At 42.4% G+C, this 23,611-nt stretch overlaps 1 protein-coding gene across 12 annotated transcripts in view; it reads right to left on the bottom strand.

The window, feature by feature from the left end:
• Positions 1-23,611, bottom strand: part of LOC113024783 (teneurin-3) — a 439,740-nt gene that overhangs the window by 20,612 nt on the left and 395,517 nt on the right. For all 12 annotated transcript variants that reach the window (XM_026172107.1, XM_026172108.1, XM_026172106.1 and 9 more), the window contains 13 exons: positions 21,917-22,071; positions 21,614-21,715; positions 19,843-20,016; positions 19,281-19,340; positions 16,477-16,639; positions 16,002-16,140; positions 15,350-15,455; positions 15,131-15,273; positions 14,734-14,912; positions 13,355-13,459; positions 11,736-11,866; positions 9,500-9,669; positions 7,402-7,528 (listed from right to left, as the gene is read on the bottom strand). In XM_026172107.1, the coding sequence (XP_026027892.1) occupies positions 7,402-7,528; positions 9,500-9,669; positions 11,736-11,866; positions 13,355-13,459; positions 14,734-14,912; positions 15,131-15,273; positions 15,350-15,455; positions 16,002-16,140; positions 16,477-16,639; positions 19,281-19,340; positions 19,843-20,016; positions 21,614-21,715; positions 21,917-22,071 (1,754 nt within the window). The remainder of the gene's footprint in view (positions 1-7,401; positions 7,529-9,499; positions 9,670-11,735; positions 11,867-13,354; positions 13,460-14,733; positions 14,913-15,130; positions 15,274-15,349; positions 15,456-16,001; positions 16,141-16,476; positions 16,640-19,280; positions 19,341-19,842; positions 20,017-21,613; positions 21,716-21,916; positions 22,072-23,611) is intronic.

Genomic DNA, 23,611 nt, shown 5'->3' with positions numbered 1-23,611 from the left:
TAAATTCATTTACTATTCTTTTATTTATTTAGACATTAGTAAATAATCTATTAATTAATAATGTAAAATGTATCAATGCAAGGTGATGTTGCAATGTAGCAATCAGAGTCTGAAGGCCCAGACAATTCCCAACAGATTGATTTTCCCACGTGGATCATTATGGCTTTGCTATACTGGTCAGCTTAATTGTCACAGTTTATTTGATCTTTATTATTTTTTGGTACTTTTAAGTTATTACAATCAGAACAGACACTGTGTGACGGGAAAGATGAAGAGAAGTTAGGAAGTTGAGTTAACAGAAGGAGAGGGAAAACAGTAGAGAGGGATGGAGAGAGAAAAGACACTGAATCTGTTTGATCACCTGCTGAAACAAAACAGGCAAAAAGAAAAAACATAGCAGGGAAACCATGGCAACAACCCAGAAAAGCATCAGTAACAGTAAATAATAAATACTGAATGTTACTGAGCAGCAGGACTGATAATGCAGGATATGTTTGGAGGCAGCAGCCTGTGTGAGTCTGTGAGTACCTGTGTGTGTTTGTATTCAACAACCATAAAAAAAAGATTTTCTAAATCGTTTAAATTTAAATGTAAAAAAGAAAAATAAATAAATGAAAAGATGTTTTTCTGACATTTAAAATTCCACTCCTCATTTTTGAAATCCACTGAATTTTCCTTTCCTGTTAGCTCACAGATTAGCTTTTAAATGACCAAATAAGATGTTGTTGTTGTTGTTGTTGTTTTTTACCGTGCTCCTTTGTCTCAAAGCTTAGCCTAACCAGTTATCACGTTTTCATACAGAGTAAAGGACGTTTGGATTTTTCCCCCTTAACCATAAACACCTTCATTTAGGACTGTATTTTGTGTTTACTTGTGTCGTATTTGTATAATATTTAAATTTGTCTGATGATCTAAAGCATTTAAGTGTGACAAACATACAAAAAAATAGGAAATCAGGAAGGTGCAATGGCTTATTTGAAGAGTTTCAGTCAGGTTTCAGAGCTCATCACAGCACAGAAACAGCTTTAGTGAAGGTTACAAATGATCTTCTTATGGCCTCTGACAGTGGACTCATCGAATATCTACTGTCAGTTAATATTTGTAAATCTGAAAAGCCAAGAAGTTTTGTTATGCATATATATATATCCTACAGTATATAGCTTTTCATTCTATAAAAAAAGGGGAAGCCTAGCTTCTTCCTGGGCCACAACAAGTTTCATAGCTTGAACGTGCTGCTCTGCTGGGTCCTGCCTGCTTGTATTCTGCATATTCTCCTAAATGGGTTTCAGCTGGACACTGTAGCTTTCACCTACAGACAGGCATGTTAGACTAACTGCCAATTTTAAACTGATTATAGATGTGACTATGAGAGCAGAGGCCTCAAAATGTGACATCTTGGATATGCAAATGGCAAACTGTACAATAAAATATGTGAATGTATAGAAAAAAAATGAACTTGTAGTTTCAATCGGTAGAAAAGAAAGGAGCATCGTGTATGAGGACAGTACGAGAACAAAGGAAAGGATGTAGTGGGTACTTTAAATGTAGGGACACGAGGAAGGTAGATATGTTATGTGTGCAGGAGGAGAAGTGGAAGGAAGCAAGGCCATGGCCACTGAAGGTGGATACAATAAATACACCAAACACAAAATCACTGAGTCCACGGACTCAGGACCATGACAGATATAATCTCAGAGATAAGCTCCAGGAAAGCTGATGAGCCATACCAGAGAAAGAGTCGCTAGACTAAAGGGAGAGGTGATGATCAGCAAGCAGCAAAGAAGGAACACTATAGGTGAAAGGTTTCTACTGAGGGTGTTGGTGGAGAGTAAGGAGGAGATCAGAATGAGGTGTACTACTGACAGCATGCCAAAAAACAAACTATGATGTTCGTCGAGTGTGGCAGAGAGCTGTGTGTCCTGCTCCACCCTGGAGGACATGAAAGAGGAATGTGAGGCAGTGGTGAGGTGTGCAGTAGAGGTGACAGGTGGGTTTTAAACATCAGCTCTGAGCCTCGTCTTGTTTGCAGTGGTGATGGTGGACAAATGAGGTCTCCGTGGACTATGACCTTCACAGATGACACTTTAATTCTGTCGTAAGAGCAGGGAGCAGGTGGAGGTATGAACAATGAAAATCAATAGAATCAAGAAAGAATATGTGTGTGAATGACAGGAAGGTAGCTGGAGAGGTGAACACGCAAGCAATGGAAGCATTGAAGGTAGATGAGTTTAAAACCTGGAGTCAATGATCCAAAGCAATGGACAGTGCAGAAGAGAGGTGAAGAAGAAAGCGTTTGCAGGGTGGAGATATATTCAGTAGATGACAGTGAGAGCTGCTATGGTGTATGGTGAGGAGATGGTGAGACTAACACAAAGACAAGAGGAAAAGCTGGAGGTGGCAGAGTTTTGTTGTAAGTGATGGACAATTTTAGAAATGAGTATCCCCACAGCCACCTCAGTCAGCTTGGAGATAAAGTGAGGAAGGCAAGACTGAGATGCTTTGGCAGTGGTTTGGGGGGAATAATGGACACAATGGACTAAAGATGTATACAGCTGCCAGCTGGAGGTACAGAGGAAGACCGCATCGATGGATGCAGTGAAAGAGGACATGTAGAAGGTTGGTGCAATAGGGATGAATGCTGTCATCCCACACAAACTCACTCACAAGCTGGCAACACTCGACCTGCACCCCACCCTCTGTGACTGGCTACAGGACCTTTTGACTGCCAGGCCCCAAACCGTCGGGATCAGCAACAGGACTTCAGCCAGCATTATTACAAACACTGGCATCCCACAGGGTTGCGTCCTCAGCCCCATCCTCTACACCCAGTACACCCACGACTGTGTCACCTCCAACAAAGACAACACCATACTGAAGTTCGCGGACGACACTCCAGCGATCGGTCGCATCACTGGAGGGGACGAGGCGGCTTATAGGAGAGAGGAGGCCGGTCTGGTGTCATGGTGTGAGGACAACAACCTCACCCTCAACACTGACAAGACAAAGGAGGTGAAAGTGGACACAAGGAAGAAGAAGAGGCCTCACCAGCCGCTGTCTATCCGGGGCCTTGAAGTGGAGAGGGTGAGCAGTAGGGGTGGGGAAAAAATCGATACTGTGTAGCATCGTGATATTTTGTTTGCTAATAATGTATCGATACAGGAACAGCAGAAATCGATATTTTGTTACAAAAAAGGTTTTTGTGCTCTGACTTCAGAGCACGTTGATCCTTTTTCTGAGCAAGAATCCTGACATTCCTTCACTGTCCAAATGTGTTTAACTTTTTTTGGCAGCAATAAACATGACAGTTTACTTATTTTAATTTAAGACATGTTTTATTTTAATTAAGTTTAAAACTTTTTTATTTAATGTAAAATTATATTTTGTTTTAATCTACTTTCAAATTCTTCAGTTGCTGCAGGGGCTGCATAGTTTTCATAAATTGCATAGTTCAGAATAGCTGTAATTGTACCAGATGGTTGCATTCAGTTAAGTTGGACTAGACTGTAATACAAACCGTTCAGTTTGTCAACAATAAAACTGAAATGAGAGAAAGACTGAGTGTGAGACTTTGATATTAGATAAAATGAATATTGATCAAGTTTACCTTTATGGACAGAATCTGAATATCGCAAAATATTTTTAAAAAATTGCAATAATATCGTATCGTGCGTTAAGTATTGTGATAATATCGTATCATGAGATGTATGGTGATTCCCACCTCTAGTGAGCAGCTTTAGGTACCTGGGCGTCTACATCTCTGAGGACCTCGCCTGGACACTGAACACCACACAGCTGGTCAAGAAGGCTCAGCAGCGGCTGTATTTCCTGAGGAGGCTGAGGAAATTTGGTATGTCGGCCAAGATCCTCAGCAGGTTCTACAGCTGCACTGTGGAGAGCACACTGACCAGCTGTATCACTGCATGGTACGGCAGCACTACTGCTATGGAGCGCAAACACCTGCACAGAGTGATAACTGTGGAGAAGATCATCAGGACCCCGCTGCCCTCTCTGCAGAGCAGCTACCATCGCAGAGTCCAGAGGAGAGCTGCCTCCATCCTCAAAGACCCCACACCCCCCCAACACTTCTGCCCTCGAGACGAAGGTTTAGAAGTTGGAAATCCAGAACATCCAGACTGCCATCAGACTCTTGAACAGCTGACCCATTTTGAACAGTAATAATTATTTTTTGCACGTCTGCTCATATTGAGCTCTTTTGCACACGTCTGTTTCAAATCTCCATATTTTGTCTCCTTTTCTGCCTTCATCTATTTATTTGTACTACTTGTATTTATATGTTTTATTTCTATTGTATATATTAATCGGCATCTGTGGGTGGACAGCAAAGAAAGAATTTCATTGCACAAAGAAAAACCTTTTCTCTCGTGACACATGGCAATAAACACTGAATGCCAGGGGCAGAAGGATATCCAGGACCCCTAAAGAGAGCAGCCATTTATTTTAAATTAATTTAATTTGATCACTCAAAGCACTTTACACAACTTGCCTCATTCACAGCAGCACTTTTTGCTTCGTATTTTCTGTCTAAATGCTGAATTTAATTGAATCTGCCACACACACACATTCAGCAGAGAGCAACTTGGAGTTAGTATCTTGCCCAAGGATATTTCTCCATCTGTGGTTAGTGCAGGTGACAGTTTACTGGGCCCTTCCCCAGATCTCTGCTTCGATCCTGTCCTGGAGGCTACAGACGCTTCTTCAGCTCACGGCTTGCTTCGTGCTCTCACACTCTCAGTGGAGACTTCTACTGTAATGTCCTGAGGCATCTGAGAAAGAACTTTCAGTGACCTGAACTGAATGTGTACAAATGTAAACTTTGCACACACGAGTCAAAAACAAGACAAGCAGAATTTATAATTGACAATGAAGCTTTGCTAAGCTTTCATGGGTGCAGCCCATAAACTCAGCTCTGCTCCTTGAATTTCCCCTAAAACGTGGGATCGTTGAAGGGGACAGAAACAGACGTCCCAGCGGCGTAAGATTCAGCACAAACAAAGAAATACTCAAACACAAACTTCCACTGACCACATTAAAACAGGATCTATCAACTATTTAATTTCTAAACCAAATAGTTGAATGATGTCATACTGTAAATGCACTGAGACTGCTACACTGTGATAGTACGTACTAAATATTAACCTGCTTACTTGCTTCAGTTTCAGTGAGTCTTGTAAAGCCGTTACTTATTCCTTCCTCTCGTCTCTTACACGCTACACTTGCTTTACTGTGATTCTTGTTTCTCTTCAGCCACACTTGCTGTTTTCTTTCTGGCTCAGTCTCTCCATGTAAGCTCCAACCATCCGCTGACACAGTAGAGCCTGTGACAGCAAAGTATTTCTTCTTCCTTCTCTGTCACTCCCCTACAGACGAGGCCTGCTGCTGCTGTGTCTCAGGCTCTGATGAAGCTAATAAAACCAAAATGTTTCTGATTTACCAACACAGCTCTTACACTGCAAGCAATCCGCTCTCGTTTGCTCTTAAAGGCACAACATGGGCTGTTTTTGTTTCATCACTGCTGTTTTTCATTCTTTAGCCCATCATTTCCTCACATCTGGACTTTCTGACACATCTCCACCTTTAAGGGCACGCTGTTTAATCCTCTGTTCATTTTCTGTGTTCCTTCCTTTCTTCGGTCATTATTTTACATGAATTTATTTAGAGTGAAATATGTGTGATTCGCTCTGTTACGGATGTAGAGTTACCACGACTCCCCTTTAAATCTGTGTCCACGTCCACTATGTTCTATTAACACCAAATTATCACTCAGGCTATGAATTACAGCCGAAGACCCAATGTTTGGCCTCCTAATAAAATATTTGCGCAAAATTACAGAATTATTTCAGAAGAAAAGAAAATGAGCAGGGTCGATATTATTGGCTCCCCTGAAACAACAACATAATACGAACCACTGCTGCGAGCTGATGTGTTTGTAAGCCTGTAAAATGAAAACCGAGACTTGTCTTCAATTTACAAACAGAATAAAAACTTCAGCAAGTTCAGAAATATAGAAGAAGCCTGGCAGTAGGAAGTGAAAGAGTTCAAAGACTCTGGAAAGAAAACTTGTGAGACGTGTCTTTAAAGACTAATGACTAAAGTCAGACCAAGAAATACCCAGACTGAAGTATGCTGAGGACAGCCTGGAGAAACATCACGAATACTGGAAGCATGTCTTTTGGTCAGACGAGATAAAACGAGAGCGCTTTGGTCGCAGAGATGCTGCTTATGTTTGGAGAAAGAAAGACAGTGAAACACGGTGGTGGGAGTATTATGCTGTGGGGATGCTTCAGTGTGTCTGGAAGTTGGAATCTCATCATGGAGGAAAGAATCATACAGAAAGATGAGATGTGAAGATTTTGAAAGAAAACTGGGTCTTCCACCACGACAATGACCCAAAACATACTGTTCTGTCCTCACTAAGTGTTGTCCTCGTGAACGTAGACTCAGCTATACAGACAGCTAAACACTCTCCTAATCAAAATCCAAGGACAGGCCGATGTGTTGAGTTGGATGATTTAATAAGGAAAAAGTGTGAAACTGTCGACAAAACCAGAAATAAACCAATAAAAATGTTGCACCAATATGAAATATACCAAACACATATTCAAAGATATAAGAACACTATATTTATCTGCTTAGTGAGTGCCCGAATAAAACATCAAATGAAATCAGCTCATGATCGAAATGTTAAAGAAACCACATGGCATATGAGCTAGCTTAACCTTACTAGCTTAGGTTATACATGCATTCAAATTAAATTCCAACTACAAACTATATCACGCCTTCACAACAAATAGTAATGCACACTAGTCGTCTCAGTGATAACAAACAATATCACTTACAGATGATGCCGTTTATCAACTTGTGAAGGCGTGGATGGCAACAGGTTAACAGAGGTGAAACTGCCTCTGGCTAGATCTTGCAGAGTAAAAAATACACAAAACAACCACTAGAGGGCAACCTGCTTCAGAACAGAAAATACCTAATGCCAGCAACCATACGCTGTGCCTGGTAGGCAACTGCATGCAGAAGACCAAAGTGAACATTATTGACTGGCAGGCACAAAGCTCTGACTTGAATCCCAAACAAAGGTTGGGCTTACTAGCAGAAAAGGATACACGTTGACTGTTAGCTTATAATTTTGACCCTGGTAGTTTTTGAGAAATAACTTTGTGTCTGCATGCAAAGTGAAATAATGTAAGCATCCAAAGAGTTTGACATTTGAGGAAGTTGTGTTAAAAATTCATGCTCTGTTGAACCATCTGCTCATACCGTGTAGCGGCTAAATCCACATCAGAGCCACACAGAGTCATTTTAAGTGACTCACTCACACTGAAGCTCCACAGTGATGTATGCATGTGTGGTTTTCACGACGTTAGCCTGTACCTTGTCCAGATACGTGTAACTCCACATCTTTCCATCAGCGAAGACTCTGGAAATGATTCGTCCCTGACTGTCGTACTCCCATCTCTCTGTGGTCGGACCCCTCTGGAGACCTGTCACCTGACCCGAACTGGACAGACACAAAGTCAGATCACCAACATTTCAAACATTGCCTTTGAGGTTTTTGAGAGCTTGAGCCAAACCAAAATCTAGTGATAAGCTTTTAAGTAGTTGCATTTTGGTTCCTGTTTCTTTGATCTGTTTCTTATTTCTTTGTGTTTACTTTTTCAATCTCAACTCAATTCAGTTTCTATTTTATTTACATGGCACCAAATCACAACAACAGTTGCCTCAGGGCGCCTTATACTGTAAGACTTAGCAATAATAGAGAGAAAACCTAACGATCAAACAACCCTCTGTGAGCAACCGCTTGGTGACAGTGGGAAAGAAAAACTCCCTTTTAACAGGAAGAAACCTGTGACAGAACCAGGCTCAGGGAGGGCGGGGCATCTGCTGTGATTGGTTGGGGGTAATGGGATGATCCTTCTGCATCCTTTCCCTGTATCTCCTGTATTTTCCTGTCTTTTGGTACTTTTAGTTATATCCTGTTTTATTTTGGTAACTGCTTTGACATTTTACCACCTGTGTCTGTTCTTTTCCCTCCTCTGCTTCTCAAATTGTTTCCACCTTTGAGTTCTTTCACTTCAGCTCCACTGACTGTATGTATATCGTTATGTCTTTGTTCACATCGTCTGTGCTTCCATTAGGGCTGTGCGATATGACCACAATCTCATATCCCGATATAAGACATCTATCGTCCGATAACGATATAAATCACAAAGATTTAACATTCTCTGTAAACTCTGTGAATCTCGGGCAGCTCGACTTGCGTGAAGTGTTTCCAGCTGGGCGTCCTGTAGTTGGAGTCGAGTGTTTTAACCGATGCATGAAACGATACATTTTTAGTCATAAGTTGTAACGGCGCCGTTTTCTTTGTGAGTATTTATTACACGGCGTGCTGCGGGGAAAAGCCTGTTCTAACGTTTGAGTCTAAGGTTTATTTTTTAGCACCTGGCGGCTCTTTTTAATTCTCATCTGTAAATAATCTGCTTTTTCACGTGATTCAGTTTACTTTGAAAAGTCTCAACAGGATCTTGAGCTTTATTGTGAAAGGTTTATGTGGAAAATAAACAAGCGGACACGCGGTGGTGTTACCGTCGTTGTTGCTAACCACAACGCATAAAACAGGCGCTTGTCTGTCCGTAGTGTGGTTATATTACATATAAGAGAAAGAGAGAACTTGAAGAAATGAATATAAACACTACAGGGACATCAGAACCATGAAAAAATATGGCTGTAAACAGTTTATTTTGCGACACCACGAAACAAACGACAGCGTAAAATGAAACGATAGACGTTTTTATATCGTCATCCGATATATATCGTTATATTGAACAGCCCAAGCTCGCATGTATCTTTTGGTCTTATTATTCACATCATCCTAGTTTCTTGGAATAAATCAAGTTCCAATGCCGCTTCTCATGTTTTTCACTCTTTCTGAAAACTCAAAGCACTGTAGTTGTTCCCACACGAGGTGATCCATATTACCACAGCCTGGTCTTTCACTATGCATTTAGTGTGATCGCTAACTGTGCCCAATCATAGATCTGCACGAAGTGTTCAGTGAGAGCAGCCTCTTTGAAGAACACTGTATTAAGCAATTAAATCTATAACCGTGTAAGAAGACGCGACGCTTCCACAAATGTTTCCATCTAACTCACAGAGTTGGTTACAATAATGAGCACAGTTGTGCACAGCAATAGTTTTACACTGTGTGTGTCAGAGACAGCAAGGGAGAGACAGCTGAGATGCTGAGACTAATGCAGGCTAGAGCTCGAGCACGAAACAGCCATTAGTACTTTCCACCATATTCACACACTGTTTTACATTTTTAGGCATATTTAGGCATCAGCATATGAGAGAATACATGCAGCCACTGTGAGAACATGCAAACAACAGGAATCTGCAAAGATCTGAAACCAGAATCTTTGTGTACTACAGTGTTTTGCACCATCGAGCAGAATGACACAAAAGGAATCACCTGGAGTACGTCAGGTTAACCGACAGCAGCTTGCTGCTGGGAACCCAGAGTGTTGGATGGCCTTGGGTATCATAGATGATCTTCAGCAGGAACTTCCTGTGGTCATCATAGATTTTCTCAGTTCGCAGTGTACGATCATAATCCACAGACAGCAAATTCCTCCCATTCACCTGAAGAGGCGGAGACACATTCATAAAACATGCATTAAGATACACAAAATATCAAAAGTTACACAAAATGCACAAACTGACAGTGAATATGAAGCCAGTGTGCTGAATTCTTCATAAATGCAAAGTATTTTGGAAAGTCTTGATGCGTTCTCAATCATCCAGGTAAGAACATCTCCAAAAGTTGATTCTGTTATCTGGACGTTTTCAGTGGGAGAAACGTTTCGTCTTCTCCAGTCTCAGCTGACTGAAACTCCCACACAACGCTACGTCCAGATGAATATTTTGGAAAGTGTAGATTTCCTAAAATGTTTCCAGACAAATCACTGTGCACGTACTATTCACTCACCCATCCAAATAATGGAATTCAGATGTCCCACAGATGTATAAAATCAAGCACATAGGCGTGCACACTGCTTCTGAATGAATGGGGAACTCTAAAGGAGTTCAGTGAACTGTACTGTGATAGGAGAACACCAGTGCAACAGGTTCAGGCATAAGTGGAAGAATCTGACTGGCCTGCACAGAGTCCTGACCTCTTTTGGGTGAATTAGAGCAGAGACTAAACTAAGTCTTCTTGTCTGTTCAGTGTCTGATACCCAGTGTGTTAACCCAGACGATAATAGTGCAATATAGTGTGTATGCTTTGTTCTTAGGGAGTACCACACATATTGTAAACGTCTCAGAAATAAGAGACAGGCTGGACTGTCTCTTATTTCTGAGACGTTTCACGATAAATACTTAGTCTTCCCCTCTGATCAAAGACTTAGCAATAAATATTCTAATAAGTGTTAACCTGAGATTTGAAGCATGATCCATGAAATAACAACTGAGTTACTTAAAAATCTGCGGCTGAGTCAGTGAACTAAGATCTGCACCAGGAACCAAGTCTTTATTGCTTTATTTAGAAATAAAACAAATCCAGACAAAGTTCTTCAGCGCCTCAAAGACTGGCTGCCTCACGCTGAGCCGAGCTACCCAATCACCACACAGCTAAAGAAATGCACATTAAAAGGTAAAGTAGCTGTCCTGTTCTTGTCATCTCAGTAAAGTTGCTGTTTCTTGTCTGACAGCAGGCTTTGTCGTTGCTCTACCCAGCACGCAGCTTAAACATGCAGCTTTCTAATTCACTGACATGTTGTCCTCAGTTCACAGCAGCAAGATCATTATTTAGCAGAAAGACTGGATTCAACTTTGCTCCTCTTCAAAGGACTGCGATTCCACTGTCATCATTAAGTTGGAAGACAGCTGGACTGTCATTGAGTTATTAATGACAAATTATACTTCAAATGACTCTCACATGTGCACAGACTTTATATAAATTCACCTCTGAACACTCATTAATAAAAACACATCTACTACTCATTACTGCTCGTTCATAGCAGAGCACTCCCTATTATGAGTCATGGGTCACCTGTGGTGACACTTCCATTATTGCTTAGTGGGCCATGTTGAGAGCAGCTCAGCTGTGTGTTTCAACTTCACTGGAGCCACGTGACTAAAAGGATTGTGTCCCGTTAGGCTGGGAGAGAGTGCGTCGCGTCATTTTCAAAGCGCTGCTTCCTTTCCTAACAGCAAGAACAAAAACACGCACCTATAATATGCAGACAGTGAAACTCTGTAACCTACATGATGGATACAGTGATTGCCGTCTCACAACTCAGCACCATGTGAGCTTTGATTTCAGTCTCTGTGATAGACTTGTTTGTTCTCTCACCTTTCTTTAAGACACTTGTGCATGAGCTATCACACTACAGACCCCTTCTGTAGGCGTCTACGGCTGATGCTGGATGCTGATATATAACAACAAAATGATGGTTTGGCAAAAAACATTGGAGGATATGGTTATGCACCTCGCATTCTTATACTTATTACGTTTATCTCTTTTTAACACACTGGAGTTCATTTAGACCCACACCAGGACCACTGCGGTTGCTTTGGTCCGTAGCCCAGTGCGATTGTTGTGTTCACACCTGCACAAACCAAGCGCACCAACCCGAGTTTGATTTAAATGGACAACAAACTTATTGGTCTGTGCTTATCTAAAGTTTGAGCTAAAGAGCACTCACTCTGAGTTTTCTTCCAAAGACGATGACTTTTCCTCTCGTCTGCTCCTTCCTGAACCTCCACTCCACCAGGTTTTGGCCGTTCTCTCCCGGCAGAGTCATGTTACGTCGCGCAACAGTTGGGTTAGCAGCACCTACACAGGTACGACAACATGTGAAGCCCTGATGGTTTAGTGTACAAGAATCTCAATTTCCTGTACATTTAAAACAACATATAGACGACATCTTTTTGAGGGAAGGCCTTGCAGCTAGATAATGTCGTTATAGTGGAAGAGTTCAGTCCAGACCTTTAACAACGGGCACATGAAATAAAACGTACAACAAAGACGCAGGACAAGTGAAACGCTCAGTTTCCACAAGTTCATGGACTAATGTCAAAAGAAGACGGGATGCTACGCCGCGGTAAACGTGGCCCTGTCCAATCGTTGTGGAGGCTTTTGTTTGTTTGTTTGTTTATAAAATAATTTTTTAAAATGTTTTTCCTCAGTAAAAACTCACTGGTTTTCTATGTCCTGTAGAGACAAAAATATGGTTGCATTTTGTTTTCATTTTACACAGGATCATTTTTCTAGAACTGGGTTCTAGAAGATAACAAAATAACTAAAATAACAATAAATTATTTTATATTCTGAGACTAAAATGTAACAATACTGAAATAACTTGAGATGTTTACATGAGACTGATCACCTCCCAGTGTTTCCTTTTATTTCCAAAAGGTTACAGCGTGTTTTGTCAAGCTTACACATATTTAGGGAATCATTACAAAACAATTCTCCTTCAGTTTTTGTCTGAAACTCCTGGTTGGATTAAAACATACTCTCAGTGCAAATCAAACCCCAACACGTGACACAAACACTGCACCCGTCCAGCAGTTTAATATTTACTGATTCGTTTTTATTGTTGGAAATGTTTCGTTTCAGTCTCTTTAAATATTATTGCATGCAGAGCATACATAAGTGGCAAGAGTTATGAAAACCATCACAGGAACTTACAGTCTTGTTAACATGTCAAAGCCTCAGCAGGCTGACAGTGAAGTGCTGATAACATTTCTAAAACTTCCTTTATATTTAATAGAATTTAGTTAAGTTTTCCAAGTTTACAAAATTGTTTCAATCGTTTAAAATGTTTTTTACGTCACGTTTGAGTTTTGTTTAACTCTAATAATTCTGACAGATCTTTCTGCAGGTGTTTAGCTGCAGAAAGATCAGAATCAACAGGAGCAACAGGACAGAGACGCAGGGAGCAGAAATCTCAGCATGTGTAGATGGTCCCAAACCAGTGCTTTCCACACACTACATCAGAATCAGAATCAGAATGGGGTTTATTGCCAAATGTTGAGCAGGTTTACAACATTAGGAAATTGCTGCGGTGCTTCAGTGCAAACATAGTGTCATAAATAGCACTTAAATAGACATGGAAAAAAATAAAAGTAGGGATAAGAATTAAAAGTGCTACGTGGAAAGATATGTGCATGAGATATACATGAGATATATACATGAGAATAAGAATTAAGAGTGCTACGTTGAAAGATATATATATATACATATACATATAAGTGAAAATAAAGACAGCTTAGATCCTCTCGTAGATTATAAAGTGAAGGCACTATGTTTAAAACACACCTGCCAGAATATGAGGCTCTGTCTGGTAGTGCGTGTCCATCCCGTTCGCATAGATCATCCTCAGTGAGTGGTCGTTCCCCACCTGGTAGCTGTTACGAAGCTGGTCTGTTTAAAAGGAAATCACATTAGAAATGAACCATTTCTTTATTGGATACTTTCCAAGGCATTAACTCATATAGGCAGTATTCTTAGCTGACCTGAGGGTGAAGGAGAAAGAGACAAAAACAAAGACAGCGAAGCATAAAGGCCAAGACAAAGAGGGAGACAAAGTAAGGGGAGAAACCCGAGAGGGCAGCGTTTGAGCCTGCTAATGGAGCAAAGAGCATGTATTAACATCTCCCAGCCTCTTTTAATTACATCCTCCTTGACCTTTCACAGGACTAAAGGCCGTTATGTGTGCATACAAGAGAGAGAGGAAGAACACACAGTCCTCACAGACCATCTCTGAAACAGCCAAGACCCTGGGTCACCAACTCATTCTCCATTCCCACTAAGTACTCTTAATCCAGTCTCCTGTCTCATGTTGTTTACCATGTCAGCCGTGCAGCCCCATCTAACGTGTTTTCATTTCTCTAGCTCACAGGCTAGAAAATGAATGAAGTGATGGAGTGAAATGCTACACTTGTCAATTGCTCTGAATAACTCATGTTGCGATCAATACTTGTGCGTGGCCATGCACAGCTCACTCTGAAGTAAATCATTGCCAGCCTCACTTCAAATGGCTCATTAGTTCAGATTGAACAACACCAAATTACTTTTCCCCCCCTCAGCGTTTAGGGTAGAAAGTTTGACACGAAGGACGACAAGGATCCTTTTGCAGTTCCTAAATCTAGGATTATTAGGGCAGATGGGATTACAGATCCATCCGCAGCTTGTACACTTCCTCATGTCAGATCTTTTCTTAAAATAAACTTTACACAACTAACACAAGCTGCTGATATAACTGCACACATCCCAAACAGAACAAATGTGATGACGAGCACCGCTTTGACAGGATGTCAGATGGGGGTATGTACATTTGCATTTTAAAAATCATTGTATTAACATGTTTAGGTGTGAAATTGACGCAACCACATGGACACTACGCACATGCACTACGGTGTGTGCATGTGGTTGTGGCCAAGGATCCAGGCTAGTCGCTGATTCCTGATACTGATCGATCAGGGAAAGTGTGGAAACTGCACAATGTGTGAAGTGATGAGAAATCGAACTGTTAGCAACTAATTGAATTTACTATGAACCGTGCACTGATTTAATAATAAATAAAGACCATATTCTTACTTCAGCTCGGACTAAAGCTTTTAGTATGCTTCACACACACGAGGCCACCTGTAAAATAGGAAACTTTCTTCCCTTCTCAGGTTGCATTAGCTTCTTACCTTGCACCAGAGTGTAGAAGGAGTCTATTGATGATAGGTTGGTTGTTATGGCAACATCCTCATCCCTCCCTGACGTCTCAATGTCCACAGCAACAGCCCCTGACGACATGTCGCCATGGAGACTGGTTACCACCCCAGTGGGGAAGGTCACATTAGTCAAACGACCCTCACTGTCATAGCTACAAGGATGGTGAGGATACAGTAAGAAACAGACATTAGGATCCACGGATAAAAACTCAGACTCACTCACTGACAACCCAGCAAAAAGCAGAGAAATTTAAAGGTTACATCAAGATATAAAGTCAAGACGTAACAATCAGAGTTTGAATTGATTTCATTAATTAAATTAATCTGTCCATTGACCAGAATTCAACTAGAAATCCAAAAAGTGGCTCACTCATAGAAGGTAGTCCAGCCAATTTGGATACTCTTGGTAGCCAACAAGCCACTGTTCCCATGATAAGTAAACAAGACCAGTTCCTGGCCCTGAGCTGTGAGAGTCTTCAGACCTCCATTAGTCCCAATGGTCAGCCAAATGACCTAAACACACACACAGAATCACAGGTGATCAAGGATACACACTCCTAATCTGCTAACAAGGCTACTCAGTACTCACCTGATTGTCGGGAGCAACCACACGTACAGGCATCCTGTTAGTGTCTCTGCGCACGCGGAGCGTGTTTCCACTGCTGTCCGTCACCGCAGTCACATCCTCCTCATTGCTGAGTGTGTGGAGAAATGAGTTACTCGTGTAAGGTGCCACAAAAGAGGACAAAAACAGTAAACAACACTGTTGTGTCGAACAATTTTGCAAGGTAATGCAAATGTATTATGGTGCCGTGTGTGGTCTGGGCGGAGCTGCAGGGGAGCCAATGCCGGGATCACCAGGGGGTATCTGGCTCTCCAGCCAGTTCAAGGCGGTCCATAGGCAGGGGCACAGATGGCCAAGGAAACTTTCCTGTCCCCGGCCTGGGTTCCAAGAGTTCTGAGCAGGTACTAAAATGTGATGTCGTCACACTGCATGCAACTGATTGGTTGGTCAGCAATGAGCAATGAGAGCGTCTCATTTACAAAAATCCAAACAGCCATTTTTGAAACTTGGCTACAAAAAACAACGCCGTGTTCCCCCAAGTGAGAACAACCCACAAGACAACTCGAGTGGAGTCATGGTTATTAGTGGCGAGTAGGTGCTAATGGAAAAGCGGCTTCAGTAACCAAGCAGTGCTGCAATGACAGTCACAAAAATGTGTTTCCTGACAAACACCAACCTGTAACTGAAGTTGTATTTGTAGTCTCCAGTGACCAGAGACATGGTGAACTGGTGAGTCCCATTTGCATCAAACACGTAGAGCTCTTGAGAGGCTGGACAGGCCACTTCATAGGAACTGGGACCTGAAGCCAGAGAGCCTGAATACACAGACCAGCAGACAGACAGACCAGTGACTTTGTTTTCTTTATCTTCTTAGATTATGTTCCTATGTTACTTTTGTTATCTATTATTGTTTAATGTTTTTGTTTCTAAACTCACACAATATTGCACAGTCTATGTCATTTGCCATTACATGAATACCTGCATAACTGAATAACTTACGCAGGTATTCTCTCTTTGCAAATCTATTTGATTATTCTGCTGATCACCGTCACTACACATCCGTGAGACAGCTGTCTGCTTATTAACATACATGACATACAAGCCCTCTATTGCACGTCTACTGTGTATGTGCATACACTTTATATACACACCCGTAGGTGGTTGGTTGCGTCGTACGGCTCGAATGCGGATGTTTCCCAGATCAGCCACATACAGCGTCCCATCCGGAGACACAACCAGAGAGGAAGGACAATTAAGCCTGGCATCTTTGGAATAGCCATCTCCGGTTTGATAGCAGTCGCAGTTTGCATCATTCTACAGGACAGCCAAACGAGGGACAACAAACAACATCAACACAAGAAATTCTCGTCTCATATATGTGTGTCTCAGGTTCCCAGTCATCCACATTACTGTAGTGTAATGAGCTCGGAAAGCAAGCCACTGGAGTTTTATGAAGACATTTCACATCCCATCCGAGAGGCTTCTTCAGTTCTACAAATCAAACGATGGAGCGTCCCAGGTATTTAAACCCTAGTCGGGGATATCTCTTGGTCATTGAGCCTCTCATTGACCAACCATAATCATGTGCCTCATCACATTAGCCAAGGTGTGATGAAAAAAAGGTGTGGGTCATAATCACCAGGTCTTTGGGTGAGAACACTGTGAGATCTTGCTTCACCCTATCATGTGACCTCTTTGGGTCACCTGCTGTAAGATGTGCGGAGGTTGAGGGACCTGCGAAGGAATCTCAAAACTGCGTTGTAGGTGGAAGTTGCTGTCGTAAGCCACCCCTCTGTTCAAGAACGGGCTTTCAACGTGAACATAAATGGCACTCCTTTTAAAACCATCTGTTCTCTCAGTCCAAAATGTGAACTGTGGTATCATCAAATGAGTCCTTTAGCAGATGGTGTGCAGCTGTGTCTTGTCCTGCCGCGCTTGCTCTTCTATGTTGTGCAGTTCTATGGAGCGGCTGCTTGGTTTCTCCAGTGTAAAGGTCCAAGCACTCCTTGCTGCACTGCACAGCGTACACTATGTTGCTTAGTTTGAGTTTGGAAGTTTTGTCCTTGGGATAAACTAGTTTCTTCTCTAATGGCATGGTTGGGTGACTGGAATGATAATGTTCTAGTTCCCTCTTTCCTGTGCATCTTTGCTGATTCAATGAGGGCTCATTTGGGATAACCACTTGTTTTAGGAGCTTTCTTTAGATGTGTTTGTTCCTTTCCCTTCTGGCTTACAGGAAACAGTTTCTTCTCATTGCAGTGTCCTGACAACTCTGTGTTCGAGAGGGTGTTGGGAGTCAAAGAGTAGGTACTGGTCTGTGTGTGGGCTTCCAGTAAACTTCAGTGCTGAGCTCCTCCATGTGCAGAGCATAGTCCAGAAATAGCAAGCTATTCTTCTTCACTAGTTGGGACCACATCCTCATGCAGGTTTGACAGCATAATAGATATTATCTAGTAGATAATGGCAGATGGCTTGAGCATGAATTGTCTCCAGAGGGGACTGGCAGCATCTCAGGTCACTGGCAGGTCACCAAAGAAGGCATACCTTTTTTGAGAAGGCTTGTGAAGAGAGGGGGCCTGTAAACCTTGATTAGGTGGTCACAGATTAGATTGCGTGAACTGGATATGCTGGCAAAATTGATTGGCGAGAACTTAACGTAAGCATGATCAGCAAGGTGGAGTAGAAGCAAATCACGCTAGCACCCTGGCACCAGCAATGATTGGTGCTGCATTTGGCAGACTGATGCTACAAAGGTTAGCTGAGAGGAGGCATCGTGAAGTGCCATGAAGGTTTGTGCCTGCGTTTTGCAGGGAAGAGATAGTGGAGAAAAAAACTGGCATCTCGGTGCAAGAAAAAGCAAATAAAAATCTATGTTTTTGACTTTTTAAAAAACCCATTATATGTAAAATATGTGGTGGAAATTAAACAAAAGGGGGAAAAGCATAGAGCTGTGGTGAGGTCCTAGAAGAGCACCCTTTAATTCAAGGGAGGGAAAGGCCTGGGTTCAATAAACAGCAATGGGCTGTGCTCGTCACCAGATGTGTCCTGGTGTGCATCCTGCCTGGAATGTCAACTGGTAAATCACTCGGCCATCCAATGGGTGGCTTTGCATCCATTACCATTAATGGAGGTCCCGTTCAAGTGCAGTGGTATGGACTTCATCGGGACAAGATCCCCGGAGTGCCAGGGGACATTGCTTTGTATAAGTTCTCGTGGATGATGTGATATCCCGAAGCAGAGCTGCTGGCACGGGTGCAGTTGCAGGTGATCTCCTGAGTCGGAATCCCAAAAGAGGTACTGACGACCACAGGGTCTCATTCATGTCTCACACACAAAAGAGCTGTACCACCCCCAGAGCGATGGGCTGGTGGAGTGCCTTAAAGTCCATTACTTCCATGTTTATTCATGAGGATTAATGCAGTAGGGCTTGCTGTCAAAGTCTTTTGTTTGCAGTGGAGGAGCTGCCCTGGACCTCCATGGAATTTTCTCCCTTTGAACTGCTGTTTGGCAGGAAGCCACAGGGGGATTTGGACGTAATTACAGAAAACTGGGAGGAATTTCCAAGCCTGAATAAGAATGAGATTTAATATGTTGTGGACATTGTGAACCACACACACTGGGTCGTTTATTATGGGAAAATTTGTGTTTTCACACAAAACCTCTGGTGATAATTTCCCATGCCATTATTCACACCCTGACTTATGTGATGACAACTACGGTTTAAATAGCTATGACTCTTCATTATTTGATTTGTAGAAATGAAGACGCCTCTCTGATGAGAGGTGAAACATCTTCAGGAAACTTAAAGGAGTCCAGTCACTTCTCTTCCTCACATCCTGTTGCATTCACACGTCACTATTTGGATGCTACACATTCATTCTGAATTCGAGTACTTCAGTGAGCTGAGCAGAATGACCGATAAGGACTGAAAACAAGAAGTAGCTGTGATGGGTACCTTGCAGTCACAGTCAGATAGCGCTCCAGCTAGATGGGTAATTTCTCCATCAGTCGACACCTGGAGTTTTAGTAGAGAAGGAAATGATTCTTAAAGTTTAGCACAGTGGCACTTTCTGTTACAGCTTGGTAATAAAGTAGCAATAGAAGGGCAACGAGGCAGAAACAAGAACGTAATAATGTGGTAATTTAGTGGTTATTACTACTAAACCAGTTAATATCATGGTAACAACAGTGGATACGGTTAAGTAATATTACACTGAGCTTTATGCAGTTGGATAATAAGGGACCAAAACCTGGAGATAATAATGTAGAAATAAAGACATCCCCACGAGGAAAAAAACATTAGTAATAGTGTCGTAATACCTTAGTAACAATATGATAACCTGCTAGAAATAAGAGGGTGATATGTGTGAATTTGAATTCTCACGTTGTTATACAGAGTTAAATAAGGTAACATTGGCTGTATTACTTTATTAAAAAGCTTGAATTTATCCCACCTTAGATTTCCAGGATTCTGCTTAACATTCATGATTACAAGGAAATTCTGTTCAGCAGACTACCTGTCGAATACGGTGGATTTTCTTCTCATCCGTCTCTGCGATGTAGAGAACGCCACTGTAGGATAAGGCGATGGCTGTAGCACCCTCTAGCATGGTCTGAACCGCCCTCTTTCCCATGGTGTACTCTATACCAGGCACCTGGCAGTGCATGGGACGACCTGCCACAATACGAACCTGAACACACACATTTGCACATGAATGTTAGTTAAGAATCATTAAGTAGCACTGTGCATTTGTTGTTGTGGCACAGGAAGGCTGTGAAATACAAATGTCATTAAATACTTATATATTAAATATATATATTAAGTCAACTCCTAGGGAAAAAGTATGGGACCAGTGCGCCCCTCCTGGGATAGTTTTACCATGGGCCCACCTTGGAGTTGGGCCTAGGGAGGGGGAGCACACAGGAGAGGATCTGGTGGTCAGGCTTCAGCCCATGGGGCTCGGCGCAGCCTAAAGAGAAGACTGTAGGGACATAGGGCTCGGGTGCAATGTGTGTGAGGAGGCAGTCAGGGATGGAGGCCCTGGCAGTCTGATCCCTGGCTACAGAGGTTAGCTATTAGGACAGGGAACATCAACTCTCTGGAGGAAAGGAGCGAGTAGGTGAGATTGAGCATTGCTGGCTACATATAGCCAGGTTCACCTGAATGCACGGCTTAGGCTCTGGAACCAGTTTCCTGGAGGTGGGCTCGACTCTGTTCTAGTCTAGAGTTGTCAGGTTACCACCAGTATGTTGGGGGTTTTGCCAGTGGAGGTGAGGGTTGCTTCCCTGCGCCTTCAGGTGGGGGAACAGGTCCTGACATTTGCCCTTATGCACCAAAACCAGTTCAAAGCACCCAGCCTTTTAGGAGTCACTGAGTGGGCCGCTCAAGGGTGCTCCATCTAGTGACTCCAAATTCCTAATGGGAGATTTCAATTCAAAGAAAGTGAGACCTGGAAAGAGGAAGTGAGCATGAACGGCCTGATCTGAACCTGCGTGGTTTTCTGTTATTGGACAACAGTCACCATTTTTGAATATGAGGATGTCATAGTGCACAAAACACTAGGATGATGATGAGTTTTGTAATGATATCATCAGGTATGCGGTCCTGGACACATTCAGTACTTTCATGCAAATTAATTGTGTTGTCAGATGTTTGGGCATGTTGGAGGTATTTCCACCCTTTGCTGTGATCAATGTTGAGGTTGTTAATCAAAAAAGTAACTATTACACAAGTAATCATTACACGTGTGCCCATTGTTACAGGCCATTTGGTCCCCGTACAAACACACTTGTCATTAATAAGTTGGACTTGTTTCCAGTGAGTGTTGGACTCCACTCCCTTTGTCACTGGTTCTGTTTTATAGCTTACATGGATAAAATGTCTGTCAAGCAGGCAGAAGGCTTCTACTTTGGTTACGTCAGAATGGGTGGGTGTCCTCTCTGACATAGGCTCAGGGTGTCAGTCATTCCAGAGGGTTTCGATTGGAGCCAATACTCCTCCATATCTAAAGGAGCCAGTTTGGGGATCTGATAAGGATGCTTCCTGGGCACCTCCTGGGTGGCATGTCCCATGAGGAGGAGGCCCACAGGGTAGACCCAGGACACCAGAGAGAGATTATATCTCTCAGCCTGGGAATGCCTCAGTGTACCTCCTGATATGCTGGAGGTGGCTGGGGAGAGGGAGGTGGGCCTCTGCTTAGGCTGCTGCCCCTGCAACCTGGTCCTGGATAAGTGGAAGAAAATGGATGGATGGATAAAATATACATTCAGCAAAGGGATACATGATACCTGTCTATTTTCAGTGATCTGCAGCACAACATTGTTGTCCAGCACATAGATAGAGTTATCCATGGGATTGATGGCTAGATCTGTGGGCCACTCTAACCGCACCTGGAAGGAAAGAGGACAGAGAAGAAAGGTGACACTTCACTTCCTGTTCATTGTTACACACACACGCACGCACGCACACACACACACACACACACACACACACACACACACACACACACACACACACACCACATCATGTGATATTTTCACATAGTCTGATATTTTCTGATCAGCAAAGAGGTTTTAATAGTTAAAGGTTACCTGTCTTATGTGCATGCTGGTGTCACAGGTCAAAGGTCGTGCAGAGGTCAGATCATTGCTGCCCAACACTGTGGAGATGATCCCGTTACGATCCACTTTCCTAATCATAGTTCCATCCACAAAGTAGATCAGCCCGTTTTTATCAACTGCAATTCCTGTGAGTAGTGAAACACACACACACACACACACACACACACACACACACACACACACACACACACACACACACACACACACACACACATGATTTTATGATAATAAATTATTAATGGAACTGCTTCAATGCATAAAGCAAAAAACAAAACGAGAGAAGTAAACATTTTGAGTGCAGATGCAGCATACATAGTTACAATGAAAAATACAAAAAGATACAATAATAATAACATGAATGCAGTAAGAGTTCGGTGCACTCAAGCAAAGTCTGCAGAGATTACTTAGATTACTATAAGCAAGAAAAATGTTACAAGTGATAACAAACAAGTGGCAGCTCGACAAAATAAGACGTGTTCACAGAGAAGGTTATTAGGAGCGACGGTGTGTGCGATTCTCCTGTGATTTCTGCAGCAGCAGTGTAACACATACAAACATGCAAATACAGTTAGCTATATGGCAAAGGTATGATCTCTGACAAAAACAACAGTTCTCCTGGACAGCATGGACTTTATTCAGAGAAGGAAAACACAGGCAGCCTGTTGTTGATGACAGAGGTCACAACAGTTCAAATAACCTCTCTCTATAAATAGACTGATACTGCATCATCTCACAGTCAAAATCCCAAATCTCAAACTGCTTTAGAAACGAACAGTTGCGACTTCCTGCTGGCTACCAGATTGAAATACATAACAGCACCTTTATAATGTGGTACAACTGGACATTTGCAGCATTTCCTGTGCAGAGATGTGTTTCAGTCAAAATGTAACCTTATCTAGACTCTGTTGCACTTGAACTGAGGCTTTTGTTGGAGCAAAAGAAACCTTAGTCTTAGGATGGCGTTCCTGATAAATAAATAAAGTTTGCTATGACTTCATGTCCATCTAGGATAATGCAAGTCTGGGATTATTTGAAAGTAGTGGGGAACTGGCAGTTACATCCAATATTCAAATACGCTCACGCGCCTACAGTGCTGAAGGTGTTAATGGTTCTGAACAAGTTTGCATTGATGTCAGTGTGACTTCCTGAGCTTGATGAAAGAATTGAACTTGCACACCTGGACAAATGCTAGGTGTGGGAATTTAGTACTATAACAACATGCACTGATGCTATGACAGCTATGAATTCTGCTGCTGGCTGCAACCAATAAATACTTCATCTGCTTCTTGCATTACACCTCCCACACTGTGTTTTATTTGCCCACTGTCAGGACTACTGTTGGTACGGCTCTGCAGTTCCAGTGGACGAAGGACAAGAGGATATCTGACAGGTAATACATCTAGTAAGGCTATGCTTATGTAACTGACTTAAATAATAAGCACGTGTGTGTGTGTGTGTGTGTGTGTGTGTGTGTGTGTGTGTGTGTGTGTGTGTGTGTGTGTGTGTGTGTGTGTGTGTGTGTGAAAGCAGCTCTACACAGGAGCAAGTAAAATGGGATGAAAAAACTAAAACACTGAAAACCATACCAATCCAAGCATGTGGAGTGTGTGTGTGTGTGTGTGTGTGTGTGTGTGTGTGTGTGTGTGTGTGTGTGTGTGTGTGTGT

This window comes from Astatotilapia calliptera, chromosome 6, assembly GCF_900246225.1.
Source record: "Astatotilapia calliptera chromosome 6, fAstCal1.2, whole genome shotgun sequence".
Classification (NCBI taxonomy): domain Eukaryota; kingdom Metazoa; phylum Chordata; class Actinopteri; order Cichliformes; family Cichlidae; genus Astatotilapia; species Astatotilapia calliptera.
This window is presented reverse-complemented; position numbering and strand designations above follow the sequence as displayed.